Source organism: Amphiura filiformis, chromosome 1 (genome assembly GCF_039555335.1).
Source record: "Amphiura filiformis chromosome 1, Afil_fr2py, whole genome shotgun sequence".
Classification (NCBI taxonomy): Eukaryota; Metazoa; Echinodermata; class Ophiuroidea; order Amphilepidida; family Amphiuridae; genus Amphiura; species Amphiura filiformis.
In genome coordinates, this window is record NC_092628.1 from 13,273,182 (window position 1) to 13,292,115 (window position 18,934).

Here is an 18,934-nt window from a genome sequence, read left to right on the forward strand (position 1 = left end):
AATCAAAGATGAAATAGAAATATTGTACACTTCATTAAATCAAAGATGAAATAGAAATATTGTACACTTCTGTGATAGAATTTTATGTACATCTTTATCTTACAGATAAAAAGGACAGACAACCAACATAGAGGGCTCTCTGACTCCAATAATGATGGAAGAGGAAGAATGTGTTCTCTCTACAAGGACCCAGCTTAGAGTGACAAGTATAGACTTTGGGCTATTTCGGTTGAAATCTGTACACCCCTACGGAAGACATGACCTTAATACCCCACACAGGGGGTGTATATTTCAAATGGAGTCACCCATTCAGGTAACTCCATTTGAAATTCACACTCCCTGTGTGGAAGATTTCGGTCATGTCTTCAATAGGGGTTGTATGGATTTCAACCAGAATACACATTCATTCAAAACACAAATATATTTATAGAGATAGAAGTTATGAAACTACCAAAACAACACAACACAACCAAACATCAATAACAATTAACATTACCCTGATATTTAACACAAATCTGATATTACTGTGCTTATAGCTTTGTATAATTTTAACTCTCTTGCTCATTATTATAAACATTGTTAAGTCATTGTCTCCATATTGTTACAATGTACCACCACCACATCATCACCATCAATATCATCACCATCAATATCATCTTTACCATCATCATCATCATCCTAATCAATATCTTTATCATTTTTATCATCAATATCATCACCTACACCACCACTACCAACCATAATTATTATTTGTTATCAACATTATCATCACTGTCACCATTACCATAATCATCTCAATCATTGCAGCAGCTGTCATTATTCCCATAACCATTGCCACCACCTTCATCTCCACCATTTTCATCATCATCATCACCACCATCATCTGAGTCATCATCATCCGAGTCATCATCATCATCCGAGTCATCATTATCCGAGTCATCATCATCAGAGTCATCATCATCATCATCCGAGTCATCATTATCCAAGTCATAACATAACATAACATAATAAAACAACAAGTCGTCATCTTTTGAGTCATCATCATCCAAGTCATCATCATCCAAGTCATCATAATCCTCACCACCACCAAAAACAACAACAAACACAAAACAACAACTTACTCTCTTTCTTGTGCATCTAGCTGTTGTACAATTTCATCTCTCTTGTTCACCAAGATGACTAAATCCTCTAGCAGTAGCTGCTCTCTCTTCCTCTCCTCCTCTGTCTTTTGCCAATCTGTAGGTATAAAAAAACCATCATAAAATTAATACAAGGGACTTTATCCATGAATGAAGTGTTAATTCAGTTGTTGTTGGATTTTTTTGTGGGGGTGGGTGAAGGGACAGGGGAATAGCAAGGGCAAGAGCCTTGGGGCCCATGGCAAGGAGCAGTGTGTACTCTTTTAACACCTCCTTTATCAGCCCTATCCGTAACCCATATATTGCTTGGGGTCCCTGAACCTCGGGTTCACTGGACTTCATCCACCCTGTCCGCCCATTTGATATACTGGGGAGGGGGGCCTTGTGGAGGTGGTTTTGGGGACAGGTACTTGGACTTTCAAATCATTTCCCATCCTCATTTACATCAGTGGACAGTCCCAAGTATTAATCACATTGGGCTAATCCATTTAATGGAAATATCACAAAACAGGGGGAGTGTGAATTTCAAATGGATTCATCACATTTAGCAATTTTATACGAAATGCACCCTTCCTCTGTGGAACATTCAGGCTGAATCTTTCTTAGAGGGTGTATGAAATTTAAAAGGAGCTACCTGATCTATTTGAAATCCATATTTGATATATATTTCCAACATCTTCCACAGAGGTGATTAGCCCATTCAAGCTATTTTTGCCCCTTCCCTTACATGATTTACTAAGTAAGTTGATTTTATTACCATTTTGTCCCTCAAACCCTGAATTATGTACTTGGTTTAAATGGATGATACTTGACTAGACTGGTTGTCATACTAATATTTCTTGTTTCAAATTTGCAACTTGTAATCTTTGAAGCACATAGATAGAAATAAATCAGATATCACAAAACACACAAACTAACCATTGATTTTCTACATGGCACAGCATATTTAAAGGAAACAAAATGTCTTTTTTCCAAGCAAATATGATTTCAATTTGCATAACAGTCACAATAATTAATGATTTTTTTGCCGCCAAAACCGTTTCGCTCTACAAATCTGAAATAACATCAAACAACCTTCAAATTGTCTATCAATTCAGATTAAAGCATTAAATCTGTAAATCCTAAGGAGATAAAAAAAAGGTATTATAAAAAAAGAGAGAGATTTTTGAATAGAATGTATCAAATTCTTTATTCATACAAGTCACACAATAGAATCACATAAAGAGTTCTCTGACAGTTTCATAATAAAATTCCAGAATTATCTCAGGAATTAAGGAATTAGATAAAAAGAAGACTTATTCATTTATTAAAAATCACAGATTAAAGTCTAATCTCACAACTGTTCTCTTTTCATCCCATTCTTTGGTGACAAAATTTCCTCCTTGTTTCTCTTTTCATAGGGGACAATGCTACATCATAAGAGGCTTTTGTTGCATTATTCACCCCAGTTTTTAGGTAATCAGAGCAACATTTACGTAGTCATAAAAGAAAAGATTTGTCCCGCTAAATTTTAGATTTGATTGGGGTTAAGAACATTTGGAGTTGGGCTGTTCCAGTTGGAATCCATACACCCCCTGTGGAAAGACACAATCTTAATCTTCCACACAGGAAGGGGTGGGGGTTGTTGGGTGGGGGGTTGTAAAACTAAAACCCGCCCACTCGTGGAAGACACTACCTTAATCTCTCACACAAGGGATGTAGATTTCAAATGGAGTCACCCATTCAGGGAGCCCTGTTTGTAATTCACACTCCTTGTGTGGAAGATTAAGGTCATGTCTTTCATAGGGAGTGTATGGATTTCAATTAGAATAGCCCATTTTTGGTTCTGTTATTTGGATGCATAATTAGATACAATGCGCAGCAGGAAGTCGTAAGATTCACTGATCTGAGCTGTCAGGCTGGCGCCTACAAAATGTGTAGACTAATCTGCTATGCGACAGCCAATCAGAAATCAGGCATAATCCTGTATGCGACAGCCAATCAGAAACCAGGCATGCTGAGCTGTACTTGTGTGTAAAATGGTTATGGATCACTTGTAGGCATCAGCCAATCAGAATACTAGCTTGATTTAAATAGTGACCATAGAGAATGTATAATGAAAAGTTTACTGCCCTTGATAATTAACTACACATTGGTTCACTAAATTTTTAAAAATCATTTATTATTTGTTCTGTAACATGGATTTCATAAAATTTACTGATACTATTTGTTTGTTTGTATACAAGCTAAGGCCTAAAATAAAGGACCTGAAAAAATGAGTTGGGTAGATAATTGTTAATAAATGGGAGATGTTTGACTATTTTAAAACAGTACTTCAATGCATCATTTTTTAAATCAATTTACACTTCAAGAAGCTAAATTTTACAAAAATTAAAAGAGAAATCTTTCTCTTTCTATAAATAAAGCCATTGGAGTTGGTATTTATTTGTGCAGTGCAACCCTAAAAATTAAGAGTCCACAGAGTTATGGAAAAATAACAGTTTTAATTTAAGTCCTAATTATGAATGTAAGGTTGGAAAGGAAGGCAGGAAGTAATGACATAAATATTTGAATCATTTGATATTATAGGGGTGTGGTCTTAAGAAGGTGAAACCAAGGTCTTCTATGCAGGCACCTGTATAAACTTTAAGCTTAATCATTCTGAAGAGTACTGGGAAAGTTAACAAAGAGTCCTCAGCAAGAAGGTCATGCTCCTGACACCCTCACATATGCTACTGGTGTCTGATAATATCAATGAGGTAAAACCAAAGAGTACCGACTCCACTATGTTTGTGTGTTGCTCTTGAGGGCAAATAGTGTACCTCCAAATGAGGTAGAACCAAAGAGTAACGACTCCACAATGTGTGTGTTGCTCTTGAGGGCAAATAGTGTACCTCCAAATGAGGTAGAACCAAAGAGTAACGACTCCACCATGTTTGTGTGTTGCTCTTGAGGGCAAATAGTGTACCTCCCAATGAGGTAGAACCAAAGAATAACGACTCCACCATGTTTGTGTGTTGCTCTTGAGGGCAAATAATGTACCTCCAAATGAGGTAGAACCAAAGAGTGACTCCACCATGTTTGTGTGTTGCTCTTGAGGGCAAATAGTGTACCTCCCAATGAGGTAGAACCAAAGAGTAACGACTCCACCATGTTTGTGTGTTGCTCTTGAGGGCAAATAATGTACCTCCAAATGAGGTAGAACCAAAGAGTAATGACTCCACCATGTTTGTGTGTTGCTCTTGAGGGCAAATAATGTACCTCCAAATGAGGTAGAACCAAAGAGTACCGACTCCACTATGTGTGTGTGTCTCTCATGGAGGGCGAAATAGTGTACCTCCCAATGAGGTAGAACCAAAGAGTACCAACTCCACCATGTTTATGTGTTGCTCATGGAGGGCAAATAGTGTACCTCCAAATGAGGTAGAACCAACGAGTAACGACTCTACCATGTTTGTGTGTCCCTCATGGAGGGCAAAATAGTGTACCTCCAAATGAGGTAGAACCAACGAGTAACGACTCCACCATGTTTGTGTGTCCCTCATGGAGGGCAAAATAGTGTACCTCCAAATGAGGTAGAACCAACGAGTAACGACTCCACCATGTTTGTGTGTCATGGAGGGCAAAATAGTGTACCTCCAAATGAGGTAGAACCAACGAGTAACGACTGTTACAAAAATGTGCACCTCCAGATTATTTTGTCATTAACCCAGCAAACTTGGCTTTCAATTGCATGGTTGTTTGCATTCTGCAAGTAAGTTACCCATGGTACCAAAAACATGCGCTAATCACTGCATGCTCAAGCTTAAATGTATCATTCCATTTTGGGTTTAACCAATAAATGTCAGAGGTACACTATTTGCCCCCAATGAGCAACAAACCAAAATGGCGGATTTACCATAGCATTACACATGGGATAATTTTGAGTTGGTACTCTTTAGGTCTACTCTCTTTGGATGCTATAGGCCTGGCCAGGAAGCCACTCCAACACTTACCTTCAATTTCCATCATTTTCCTCAGCTCCCTGTTTAACATGGCATATTTGGTCTCCAAGTCATGTTCCTTCTCCCTGTGAAACACACAAAAAAAAGATACACAAATAAACACTCGAATTAAAAACATTTTTTTCCTGGTATTAGGCCAAACATATTATATTCACCGATAAGTTGGGTACTGTGCAAAGTTTGACTCGAACAGATGTGCTTGATGATCAGCACAATTTGGACATCATGATCAGAGGAACTGGACCAGGTCTAGTATAGATGTATCCAACATCAAAACTGCACAAAACCGTTCTCTAACGCTTGTTTTGCATTCTTTATGCTTTTTGGCCCCTTTTTTCTTGTAGGGTAGTTGATGTTACATATATACATGTACACTTACATAGCATTTAATTGTTCCTCCCTTCTGATCAGGGCATTCTTCTTGTTGACAAGCTCAAACCATTCCTGCATCAGCTGTGCTTCATCATCATCACCTAAAGCAGTAGAACATAATAATGGGTTAATTCTCTTAAATTACTGTCTGTTCAATTGATAAAATAAGACATGTGAAATTAATGTTAGGAGGGTGAATTGGACATGGGTTTGGAAAGAGAAAGGAAGGACAGATGGGGGACGGGGAAGAAAGGAAGGGAGTAAGGAAGAGGAGGAAGGGAAGAGAGTGGGGTAGGATTGAACTGAGTTAGGGGAAGGGGAAAAATTAATGGCAGTGGGAGTGTAAAGGGAAAAGAAATGGCTCTACAGCTGGATGGAGGGGCAGGGGCCCAAATGGCCATTTTTTTTGTCACAGGTTACGGGAGGAGGGGAGCACCACCTGTCCCACATAAAGCTAAGCTACTGTTCATATCTGAATCACCAAAGCAGAGGGAGGGATATATGTATTGAACTCCACCCTAAACACAGTCTGTTTGTCATAGTCTATTTTCTTGTGTGTTGGCTTTCTGAGTCTCCAATACCAGAATACTACCACCAGGCCTATAGCCAGAATTTATTTGGGGGGGTGCTGATTTTGAAAAAGTGGGCGCTTTTTTCAAAATTTGGACTGGGGGAGAAGGATTTGGACATTTTGGACCAAAAGGCATAAAAACCCTCTATTTTTTTTCGCTACGCTTGCAAATGGGACTTTTTTGGTCAAAAAAGGGGACTTTTGGCATTTTTGGCTACGGGCCTGACTACCACTGCTGTTGTGAGTGTGTACCAATGTACCCTCCTCTCAGTTACCAACAACCTTTAGTTGCAGTGCAGAGTGGGTGCAATATGTGGCTGTCATGCTCAGAATACACAGACTGAAAAGACAACTGTATTCTGCACATGACAACCGAACAGTGCACCCACTCTACATCCTAACTAAAAGTCATAACCATCTTGACCAAACTTAGCCAAGCACAGATATTAAAGACCCCAAAGATAAGAAAGAAATTTCTCACCTTCTTCCATCGCTCTACGTAGCGCCTTCTCCACAACTCCTGCCCTCTGGTCAATTTCAGTTTGTTCTCGTTCCAGAGCTGCATATTCTCCCAAGATGTAGTCATTGGTGTCTTCCAATTCCTGTGATTACAAGTGAAATACACAGACTTGTTTGAATGCCATTGTTAAGCTTCCACTGTTTTCACAAAATGTACACAACACAAAATTTCAATTAATTTGTATGCTGTGTATACTGTTTAAGCAGCCAATTTTGTTTCTGCTCTTCCTATTTCTCTGTGGCACTGAAATGTTTATACTGCTAATATCTTTTACTCAAAAATACAGTATATTTCAGTAAACACAAGCATTTTCAACAAACAAAATTCTTTAAAAGACCATCCATGGAGAGCACAACCTCCCAATGGTAGTGGCATGGCAAGCAGATATCAAATTTAGCATTCAAATGTAGGCCTAACAATGAGCAACTCTTACATTAACTCAATATCGATCCTGTGTATATCTCCATTATGGAATGACAGCAACTGTAAAATTTGGTATTCCAAGGTTATCAATTTGCATATCATTTGCATATCTGAATATTCAGTATCACAGAACTTCAACTTTGACATTGTTATACAACTAGCTCCCAACTCATATCCACATAACTGAAAGATAGTATCTGTATCCAACTTTCCTGCTGTATCCAATTCGGTATCCAAACTTGACAATTCTAGAATCGTCTACATCCAACAATTTTAGTATCTTCTTAAATCCTGAACAGCGCATCATAATTTCCTCTTTATCCAACATACAATATCTCCAGAATGAAAGGGCAATCAATCGTCAAACTTGGTCTTGTTGATATTGCATACGCCACAGTAATCTAAGTCTTTTGCATTGCATGTGTATTTCCATGTACAAAAATCCAAATCCAAATATATCCGTCTATTCTGAAGTGCTAAAACTCTTCACTGCAAAATGTTGATGATTTTCTCCCCGACAAGATACAAATCAAACTGCCGAACCGACATGAACCATCTTTGACTCTGCATATTATCTAAATGACAAACCTCTCATTTGACATGGCCGATTTATATACCCAACACTATCATCATAAGGAAGATTAAAAAGCCGGATCGAAAAAAATAAATCTACTTTTAAGTTTTAAGAAAGAAAGATTTTCTCTTCTCAGTCTGAAAAAAAAATTATAATCTTACCAAGGGCTTGCTTTATCATCTTCAAAGTTATAAACCTCAAAACCTATCCGCTAATAGAATAAAACCCTTACTAAAGTTTTATCTAGAAAATAAATACCAACACCTGTGTATAAGATCATATAAGCAGCTTGCAAAGGATAAGTCACTCAAATACAGATAAAAATATTACTAGGGGCCATGCTATCATCACGATTATGATGAGTCTGATTAGTATTTTATTATTAGTTTGTTAAAGACTAAGACCTACTTTGGGTCATTTCACTACATAACAAAGGAGTCATCAGTTTTCAATATAAATTTGACATGACGGAGTAAAACGGGTCGTATGTGAAGCGAAATCGATTCTCATTTTTTCGCACCGTTTGTTTGCTCATTTTATAGTCTACAAATTACCGAAACTCCGATTTAAATTGGGTCTACCGTTCTCTAAATATTACAAATTTACATCATGCAAAAATAATAGCATATAAAAGAAATTGAGCATCAATTTTTAGCCGTAACTCAAAAATCTTATTAGCGGCAAACGGCTCTTTTTATTCTTGAAAATGTCACAAATGCTATCAAGTTCTTACACAGGATTTTTGTTTTGGGGAATAAAATTAAACTGATGTAATATCTGAAAAGAGGTCTTAGCCTGGCTAAGCCCGTATTAATATAGGATCATATATATGTCAAGTCAGAATATTTTATCAAAAAATTATTCACAATTTTGGATCATTTGCAGAGTTTTTGGTGTAACTGATGAAAACTAGGTTATAGCTAGCTAAGTAAAAATGTGCTATGCAAAATTCCCGAAATTAAGATAAAAACTTTGATTTCAACTTTTTTAAAGTAAATAAGTAATTTCATGAAAATAAAATTGAGGAAAAATAGACACTAATAACTAATCTAGTAAATTATATTAAAGATTATTTTAAATACAACAGCTATTAGTGATCTTATTAGCCATCTTAATCGTAAGATTTAATACTTTGCTGTAGGTGTCCTAGTATGTACAAAAATCACAAAATCTTACAATTTCATTCTGAATTTCATCCCCTATCTCAAGAACTTTGGCACCAAATCCAGCTACTTTTTAACTTAATATTATGTAGATATCAAGTACATTGAATAGTAGTTTTAAAAAAATGCAAAAATTTGATATTTTTGATCAAAACTATGATTTTTTGAGATCTAAGAATAGCATGAGATGTAAGATCAGAAATGGTTAGGGTACATGGGGTAGTTAGCTTTGATGTAGATGAAATCTTAAGATTTGTCAAGATTGATACTGATGATTAAGACCAATCTGATTAGTGGCTTTTGAGGGCTTAGGATTTGGCTAACAAGCCGACTATATGTTTAAGTGGGGCCCATTCAGAACCTTTTAATGTGCGATTATGACTAAATCTCAAAACATTCATGTTCTGAACTAAAAAGTATAAAGAAACCTTACACTTTCAGATTTGTAACTTTTAAGCTTACATTTTGTGTGTAAAATGTTCATTGGATTTAGAATGGTCATGAAAGCTACATTAAAATGAGTATAAACATGCCTGGTATTGGCACAGTTCTTGCTATAGCCAATGATCATTTTAGTGGGCTGTTTATTGTTTCAAAATCTGGTGTTCCACTTTTTAAATTAATTGATATTGCACCAATTTTGATTATTATGTCTGTGCTTTTATGCCAAATATGAATATCACAAAAGAAAGGCCACTATCATAATTTATATATCGCAATTACAGATTATATAAATTACAATTATAGCGCATTGCACTTTACAGAAAGCAGTTGATCAATTTGGCCCAAGACACACCTATTCAGCATCATTCAGGAATGCAGCTCTATACAGACACAAAACCCTAATCAGCCTACACAAAATAACCATCGCAGCCGGTTGCCGAGTTTTGTACATGTGCAATTAGCAGTAAGTGTCTTGTAAAGGGAAATTTCAAGCTATCTCAACTTTTGCACGAGAACAGAATTATGACAATATGGGGCTCAAACTTGTACCGTAATGCCCAACCCAGAGTCTAGCGCCATACTGATTGAGCTAACCTAACTGCCAATATTGAATTTGAAATACTAAATATTTAATTGTTGTTTTAATAGTGTCAAATAGTTGGTAAAAATAATTGGGCAGTGGCGTAAGTTAGATTGTTCTGACAATTTAAGGGCAAGGAGGGGGGGGCATATGAATTTCAGACCTTAATGAGTACCTATAATGTGCCAGTTATGGCCAACTGGGGGCTTATGCCCCTGCCTTTGTCTGCATGTTGGCCATTTTTGTTCTCTTTATTATTGAAAACATTTGAATTCCAACTCTATAATGTTCTCAAAACAGAACAAATGCAAGTTTTTAATCCTCTAATTAAGTTAATGCCTTGATGAAGAAACATCTACGCCCTTCAAAAATGCCCACTATTTTATACTTTGCCTTTTCACCGTTTACAAGAAGGAAACAAACTAAAATGATTGCATAACATAGTCCAACTAATACAATAATTTTCATCCATGCAGAGTTGACCGACCCCATTTGCAGACAAGCCCCTAAAATCTCACCGTCTCTCAAACCGCATTTCTAGCCGCCCAATTAACCCACTTTTAGCACACTAATGTGCCCGCAAGGCTCAGCAATGCGGCACACAAGCCCAGATTGAAACATATCCCCACAGGGCCTTTTATAGACATATAAGATATATATACACTCCCGCTTTAATTTGATTGATTACTATGTAGCCTAACATGACTATTACTTTATGTCCGGGAAATTACTACCAACTGGAAGGTGTCAAAGTCACTAGCCGCTTGATTAATGTATGCCCGGATTTCATTATACTGCTGTAAAGTTTGTGTTAGACTTCCTTCTTTCATTTAGACAAGTCAGTATTGAAATGTAGGAAACATTCAGTTGAAATGGATTTTTGAATTAGTGGAGGTAACCTTTCCAGATGTTTGTGTAGTGCAGTGTAGTGTTGGTGCACTTTTTCTTTCATAGTTTTAGGCCCAGCTGTTTTTAGTAGTCTTCTTTGTTTTTACTTGTCCCCCCCCACCCCTCACACAGGCCTGCAGATATGATCCTTCCCAACATTTAACTTTTAATTCCATGGGCTGAAGTATTTGCCTCTAAGAATTATTTTGATTGGTTAGAAAGGGGGCTACATCAACTTTTGAGCCAATCAGAGATATGGTAAAAATAGTCAGTAGGACTGAAGGGGATTAAGTTTTAAATTGCTGAGAGATTTAAAATCTCTATTTTGATTGGTTACTCATATGATTATATCATGTAATTAGCCAATCAGGGACACTGTCAGAAAAGGCGTAGTGCAAACCTGAAAGTGCAAATCCTGAGTAGTGAAAAATCCATTTTCCTGTACAAAATGGTTTATTTGTCTTTTTCTGATTTAATACCCTGAATATCTGTACAAACACAAATAGCCAACACACAGACCTTGCCAAAACAAATGGCATCTACAGCCTGAGTACAGGTCTGTTACCAGTTACCAGTTTCAAGGTCAAAGGTTATGCCCTAATATAGACACTCTCCATAAAAGGCGAGGAAGAGCCATCTGAAAATTCTGCGATAGGAATTTTTATTGTATTTATATTTAATTCTTATTTAACCCGGGTGAATCATTTAATGTCAGATACCATTCATCCATGATGTCCAAGGTAGGGTATATACAGACAGCCAGGTGTTACAATGATTGGAACTGGCTGCAAGGTCTTTGTCATTCACTGCATCTGCTCCACAATGCAGTAATGGAGGGAGTAAATGATGTGTTGATACTTGCCTCCACCAGGACTTGAACTAAGGACCTCTTGCACCAGAGTCAAAGCCCTTAACTGATGGGCCATGCTACTCTCTCAGGGAAGAATAATAATTATTGTACTTGTTATATCCAATGTTATCCTGTTAGTCATCAATTTACATGAACCAATAGTTCAAACAAATGTAGTATGATCACACAGACAAGACAGTTCAACTTACATTATCTTCTTCCTCCTCCTGTTTCTGTAATGCACTCAACCCATTGGGTGTTTTTGGTTCCTCCTCTTTCTCCTCTGTGGTCCTGTGTTCTTCCGTTACTGGCGTTGATGGTTTAGGCACTGGTATGGTTTCTGATTCAGGCGTGGGTGTGGTGATTGGTTCATCTTCTATAGTGGGCATTGAATTACACCATAAAGTCTTACATTAGTCAATATTTAATTTACTAGTGGTAGAACTTCATAAAATTGAAAGTTGCTCACTTTATAAAATAATAGTTTATTTTCTATTGTTTTTAGCCATGTTTTTACGTGTCCTCAAAAGTGTCCTTGCAACTTTTGCCTAGCTTTGCCATGATGGGTGACAGATTGGAAAAATAAGCACAGTTCCTAGTGCATTCAAATAACATACTTTTGGTCAATGATTCTTTAGAAAACATGTTATTATAATTCAACTTTCTTTTCTTCTTTTTCATGAATTGTGCATGTTGTAAAAAAATGATCATTTCAGATATTAGACTAACCCGAGTCAGTTCTCGACTGAAGTCAATTGCTGAAGTATTATTTACCAGTATTACCAATCTATCTGTCATCCCATTCCCAAATGTATTAATCCATTTACACAAAGCTGTATCGGGAATCTTGTTAACTTTCCCACAAAAAAAGAGGAAAAATTGATGTAAAATGGTCTAAAAAATGTACTCCATATAAATACAGTAAGTTTCCCACCACAAAATCACACATTTTCACTTCTCAAGAAACATTCCCACATTAAATACAAAAAATAAAATTTGCATGCATAAACATAGTCACCATTATATGGAAAATAAAGCCCAGATGTATCACAAACTGCACATTCTATACACCTAAATAAGGCATTTGTAATATATAGTTTAAGTGTATAGATGGTGAAAATCAAGTGATTTGTGATACTTCAAAAGCTTTAATACAGCAAATTCATGGCATAGCAAAAAGAAAGTGAAAAGCATAAATAAAGCTTGGCAATGAAAGAGTTAATGAAATTATAAAATACGTCAGAATGCAATGTCTCAAACCCCAATGAATTATGTTGGTACATTGTTTAAACATGTTTGAAAGTGGAGTTAAAAGCCTGAGTATGTTCTCATGATATGCAGGTGATGATGTAACTTTCAAAAAGGGGTCTTTCACGGGGGAGGGGTCTTTCATGAGGGAGGGGTCTTTCAGGGGTAAATGCTAAAAATTGGTAGTCTTTTAAGGGGGATATGCTAATCACTGTGAGTCTATTAGAGACAAAAGTGGAGTTTTTTTGAAAAGAAAGGGTCCACCGGAGCGACAAATTAAAAAAAAACTGAAAAAACTTTCAAGAGGAGGTCTTATGGTGAGTATTTGTGACATGATCAAGGGGAATGAGGCACATGTCGACCCTGGTCGAAAATGAGTTTTACATACGTTTCTAAAGAGTATATTTAGAGCTTTCACAAACTGAAAACCCCATGTTGATACGATTTTCTTTGAGAAGTTACGTCAATTTATCAATGGCGGAAAACAACATAAAACAAAAGAATTTTAACACTTTCTTTGCCAATATCTCAAAATCAATATTAGCGACATCCGACTCATTTCCCTTGATCGTGTCACAGATTATGTTAAAAAGAAGGTATTTGAGGGGCAAATAGGAATAATATAGGGGGCAAAAAAATTGGGTCTTAAAGGTGGTAAATAGTGCAAACCTCAATTATTGAGTGCCCACCCAGGGGGTTAAAGTCACAAGCACAATTTGGGTTATTCCAGTTGAAAACTATACACCCTATGGAAGACATTAATCTCCCCCGTAAATGGAGCTACCTATTCAGGTTACCCCATTTTGGAATTCATACTCCCTGTGTGGGAGATTAAGGTCATGTCTTTCATAGGGGTGGTGGATTTCAACCAGAATAACCCAATCTCATGGTGAATCGCATCTCATCTGTGCTGCGATTTTTGTCTGTCGTCTTTTGCCCAACTTTGTGCAGATTCTTACCCTCTATGAATATAGTTCCGAATCGCTTTGATCGTTTCAGCACCCTGTTCACCGAGTCTGTTCGTACTATAAACAAAAAAATAAGGCAACTGGAAAGCTAGAACAAAGGGTTGTGCTACAAAAAGAAATAATGCTATATAAAATGTAACAAAACAGTATTATACTTGCAAAAGAAAACACAGCTAAGAAATAATTACAACAAAATGTTTAGCAATAAAAGAATTTCATGTATTGAATCAGTTTTTGTTGCAAAGGTGGCTATTCTGTTTGAAAACCACACCCCTCAAGACCGATTTTGGAATTACACTCAAATCAACAGTTTGAGCTATTCAGGTCGAACATTTTTCCCCTAAAATAGTGGAATAGGTATGGAAGATTTTGGTATTTAAAACCAAATTTCCCAAATAGGGGCCAATGTGCTATTCCAGTTGAAATCCATACAGCTACTGTGGAAAACATGACCTCAATCTTCTACACAGGGAGTGTGAATTTCAAATGGGGTTACCTGAATGGGTGACTCCATTTGAAATCTACACCTCCTGGGTGGGAAATTACAGTCATGTCTTCCATTGGGGTGTATGGATTTCAACTGATATAGCCCAATTTATGTATTCTATTTCACCCTTTACCACTTTTCAGCTGGATTTTTACCAAAAAAGTGCTTACATTTCCACATAGAATAACCACAGTTTAACTGGAATTGAAATACCTGCATCATATTCCACAGGGGTGTGTGGAATTCAAACAGAATAGCCAATTCTACCCTTTTACTACACATGTTCAGCATTTGGAATCTTGATCATTTTGGAACAATTTCAAAGAAAATTAGTCATATTTGCATCTAACAGCACCGCGACAAGCAGTGAAACCATCACTGCCTCACGAAACAATCTTGACTGCAAAAATTATACTGAAAATAATTACTTAACCAATTTTGATCATCAAAAACTGATTCTTGATAAAATTTCAAGATGCTATAATATTAATATAATGCGAGAAAGGAAACAGTTCAAAGGTACATAACAAAAAAGTTGAAGACTAGTACCAGCTAAGAAATGAAAGTGAAAAGCACTCAAAATACAAGCAAGCAAAAATGGTTAACCAAATTCACCACTAAAAAAACACTATGTTTAAATGATGTGGTACATTTAATGCAAACAGCCATTTAAAGCAATGGTTTTTGAAAATGGGGTAAAAATAAAGTGGGTCCAAATTCGCAAAATGAAAGTAATGTTGATTACAATTGCTCATGTTGGCAAAACTAATGTATATGCATTTGCTGCTCAGTAAACAAAACATTAATAATTGGCAAATATAGTAAAACAATTATATATGTAATGTTTGCGAGCCAGTTGTAGACATCAACAGCTTGAGAAGTTGTTTGCAACTAATACCGTACTGACGCGAGTATAGTCCCACCTTCGAGTAAAGTCCCACCCCCAAATTTTCAAAAAATTTGAAAAAAAAAAAAAAAATTCAATGCATTTTGATATCATTAATATAGTATGATATGAAAACAAAGTATCAATGTTCATATTAAAAACACAAAACACCGTGCAAAATTCAAATTAAAAAAAAAAAAATTTTTTTTAGGTCAACCATGAATGATCCTAGCATTTAGGTCAAGGTCCAGGGACACTACAAAACCGAAAAAATAAAAAACTTGAAAAACTGTTTTTTTGTTTTGTTTTTTAAATTAGTATTGTCCCACCCCAATTTTGAAAAATGTTCACCCAAAAACGGGGTGGGACTATACTCATGTCAGTACGGTAAATAACATGATCATATTGCTATAGATGCTACAGGCTGGATATTGACCCTTTGCACAGATCCACCATCTAACTGCTCTCAAAACGAGGTTCTCCCTGCCCTGCAAACGCATGCCCAAAATGTTTTGTTTTACGCGCTATTATCGCAAAGCAGCAAAAGGCTTTAGCTAAGCGTACACCGTAATTAAGCATGCGTATGAAAGGCGTACGCACACACAAATACTTTGAGGTACAAGTACAACCTCATTTTGAAATGACAGTGCAAATGGTCAATAAATAAGGAAGTTAGAATGGATAGCTAAACTGCAAGTTTTGCCAGTTAGCAATGATGAAAAGACATCTTTTTATCTTCAAATATATTATTGTGTGCGAAACCTAGGAGATTTAATGTGTTATATGATCCAATAAATGTGAATGTGCTCTCCCCATTTTGACTTCCTTGTGTAACCAGTGAAATGATAAATGGAAGAGCTGTGTATTGGGCAAAGTCCACACTCCCACTGTGGAAGATTTTTGAAATACCTTCCACAGTGGGAGTATGAATTTCAAATGGAATTAGCACATTAAAAACCCTATTTGAAACTCACCCTCCATCTGTGAAAGCTTTTCTCAGAGGGTGTATGAAATTCAAATGGAGCTTCCTAATGTATTCATTCCATTTGAAATTCATACTCCTCAAGTAGAAGATGTTTGTAACATCTTTCACAGGGGTTGTGTGGATTCTAAATGGAATAGCTTATTTTGTTTGTGTTTGTTTGTCTGATGGTTATTACTTTAATAAATACAATGAAGGAAAAAAGAACCACAAAGCTATTCAAGCACAAGCAAAATCATATGAAAAGCTACAAAATCAATGAAATATGGGTTTAAAAAAAATTAAAATCTGGTAACCACAAACTCCTCTCACTTGATGCAGACAATAGTCTCATACCTACCATTGATGTTTGCTAACAATTAACCTCACACCTACCTTTGGCGTTTGTTGGGGAAGGTTGTACCAATTCAGTGAAAGACCGTAGTGACGTTCTCATAGCTACGTTATTGGGTGTCGATAGTCTCTTCTCGGCATCCGTAATCGTGTCTGACCGTGAAGGCTTTTGTTCTGACGGCGTAGTATCAGAGATATCGGGTTTGGTGCCTCCTAAATAAAAAGTGAAAATGGATTGGAATTAAAAGTCTATATTGATGATCTAACAAATGTAACCTTTATTGCATTTAGGGGATGGAGACCACCTGATCAGTGGTCTTGTAAATAGTTCAGGGTGTTTTTTAATTTCCCCACTGGTTAGTAACAAATGTGTTAAGATAGTTGATGGTCCAGGGAACTCAAAATCTTTTACCCTCACATTCCAAATGGAGATAAAACTCCTTTATATTGATATAAAACTTCTCTGAAGTACATTTTAAATAGCAATTCAAATGTCAAACCAATGAAATGCCATCAAGAATGATGGCATTTGTCTTGGAAGATGGTAACCTCAATGAAGCTTAATAGATGGTATTATAAAATAGATTATGAATAAAAGATGGATAATTGTACAGTAATGAAAGTGTTTGTAATTACTGAATATTCAATATTATGATAGTGGAATGTTATGTTATGTCAGTATGATTTTAGTCAACATGCACACACCACGGCAAATAACCCCGGTTAGTTAATGAACTTGATCATCACTCATTGAAAGTGTGATTGAAAGTAGTAGTAAGGAGATGGGGAGGGTGGAGGGAAGAGCATTTTCATGCCAATGTGGTGTGAATTATTATATCAGAAAATGATTGAAAGGGTGTCTCTGAAACCCATATTACTTGGACCACATATTGGTGACTGTTCACAATAACATTGTGTTCAGACAAATTCAGTTTAACATGTTTAATATGGGGTATGATATTGAAAGTAATAAGGAGATGGGGGTGGGGTAAGAAGCATTTTCATGCCAATGTGCTGTGAATGATTATATATCAAGAAAGGATTGAACGGGAGCCTCTGAAACCCATATTACTTGATCACATAATTGTGATATGTTCAATAATATTATGAAAAGTATCAAATTCAGTTCAATATGAGGTGTGATATTGAAAGTAGTAAGGAGATGGGGGAGGGGGAAGAAGCATTTTCATGCCAATGTGCTGTGAATGATTATATCAGAAAATTATTGAATTGAGCCTCTGAAACCCATATTACTTGGTTACTTGCAATTTGTTCACAATGATATTGTGAAAAGTATCAAATTCAGTTATGAGGTTCAAGGAGAATGTAAATACAGAAAGGCGGTATAAATATGAAAGATTCTGAACAGGTAAAGAATTGGGTAAAGAATTATTTTTTGGGACCACTAAATCCGATGTTTGGATATGAGAAAGTTGTAACTGCTCTGTTAGTATCATGCACTTATCACCTTCTTTCAATTCAACTACCAAAAGTATCTCACACCACCAGGGGCATGTAAGGGTGATCAAATCCAAAAGAAAAATACAAACAAAAAACATACATTCTCCCGCATTAAGAAAGAATGCACGCTTACACCTCTCTAATTGGTCCGAATTGTCGCAATTCACCAAGGGTGAAACATTCCTTGTGCCAGGATTGACAAGTTTTTGGAAACTGTCATATTATTTGAGTGGTAGGCAGGGCAACCTGTCAACATTTTGATCCGTAGGCAAGGAAATACTTGTCAATAATTCCATTTGGTGCTAATAGTCAATAATTAGCTTGATTCAACTAAATAGATGCTTTAAATAGATGGATGGGACTGTGTGTATAATGGTAGGACACTTCACTATGTAAATAGCCAATGTTGGGAGTTGATGCTAAAGGAATTATTTAAGAGAGGGGTGACAGCACTTTTTTCTGCCAAGCTCAATGGTTACAAGCCTCTTGGTTTGATATCAAAAGTTTTAAACTTTTCGACCTGCTCTGGCCACTTGCTGCCACTAGTATAATATAGATCTCTTCAAGTTCCAGTGCAGCTGCTAGCAATCCATCAAGGCATATAGATGCAAGTACAAACAAGCCTAGTATTGGCTCGATTGCTCTTCAAATAGAACTTGAATTTAAAACGTTGGTGACTTCTTAAAGAGTACAACACACCCCTCGTGCAAAGTACTTTAAATCTAAAATTGAGATTGTGTAAACCCTCTCCAAATTGTTTACCAAGTACTTCAGATAGCTACATTGAACGTTAACATAGTGCAAAGTACCCCAGAAAAACCTCCACGAGCAATTATTACATAAACAAGAAACATTGTAACAATGTACTTGTACTTCCGTTTAGTACATACAACTTCTTCTCAGCTAGGGGACTAAGAGTTTCTTACCTTTTCTGTTCCAATTTCACAAGGGTTAATGTTATAAACATTTCAAGAATGACAAAGAATATTCTAAAATGTCTAAACCAATACTAGGAATGTTTGTACTCCTCCGATTTAATCTACACATACAATTTAAAATAAT

The 18,934-nt window shown here is 36.4% G+C and overlaps 1 protein-coding gene across 1 annotated transcript in view; it reads right to left on the reverse strand.

Moving 5' to 3' along the window:
• Positions 1-1,117: 1,117 nt before the first annotated feature.
• Positions 1,118-18,934, reverse strand: part of LOC140155816 (EH domain-binding protein 1-like) — a 104,811-nt gene continuing 86,994 nt past the window's right edge. The window contains 7 exon segments of the mRNA XM_072178804.1: positions 1,118-1,236; positions 5,114-5,187; positions 5,502-5,595; positions 6,547-6,667; positions 11,717-11,883; positions 13,715-13,780; positions 16,454-16,624. Coding sequence (XP_072034905.1) covers positions 1,118-1,236; positions 5,114-5,187; positions 5,502-5,595; positions 6,547-6,667; positions 11,717-11,883; positions 13,715-13,780; positions 16,454-16,624 — 812 coding nt within the window.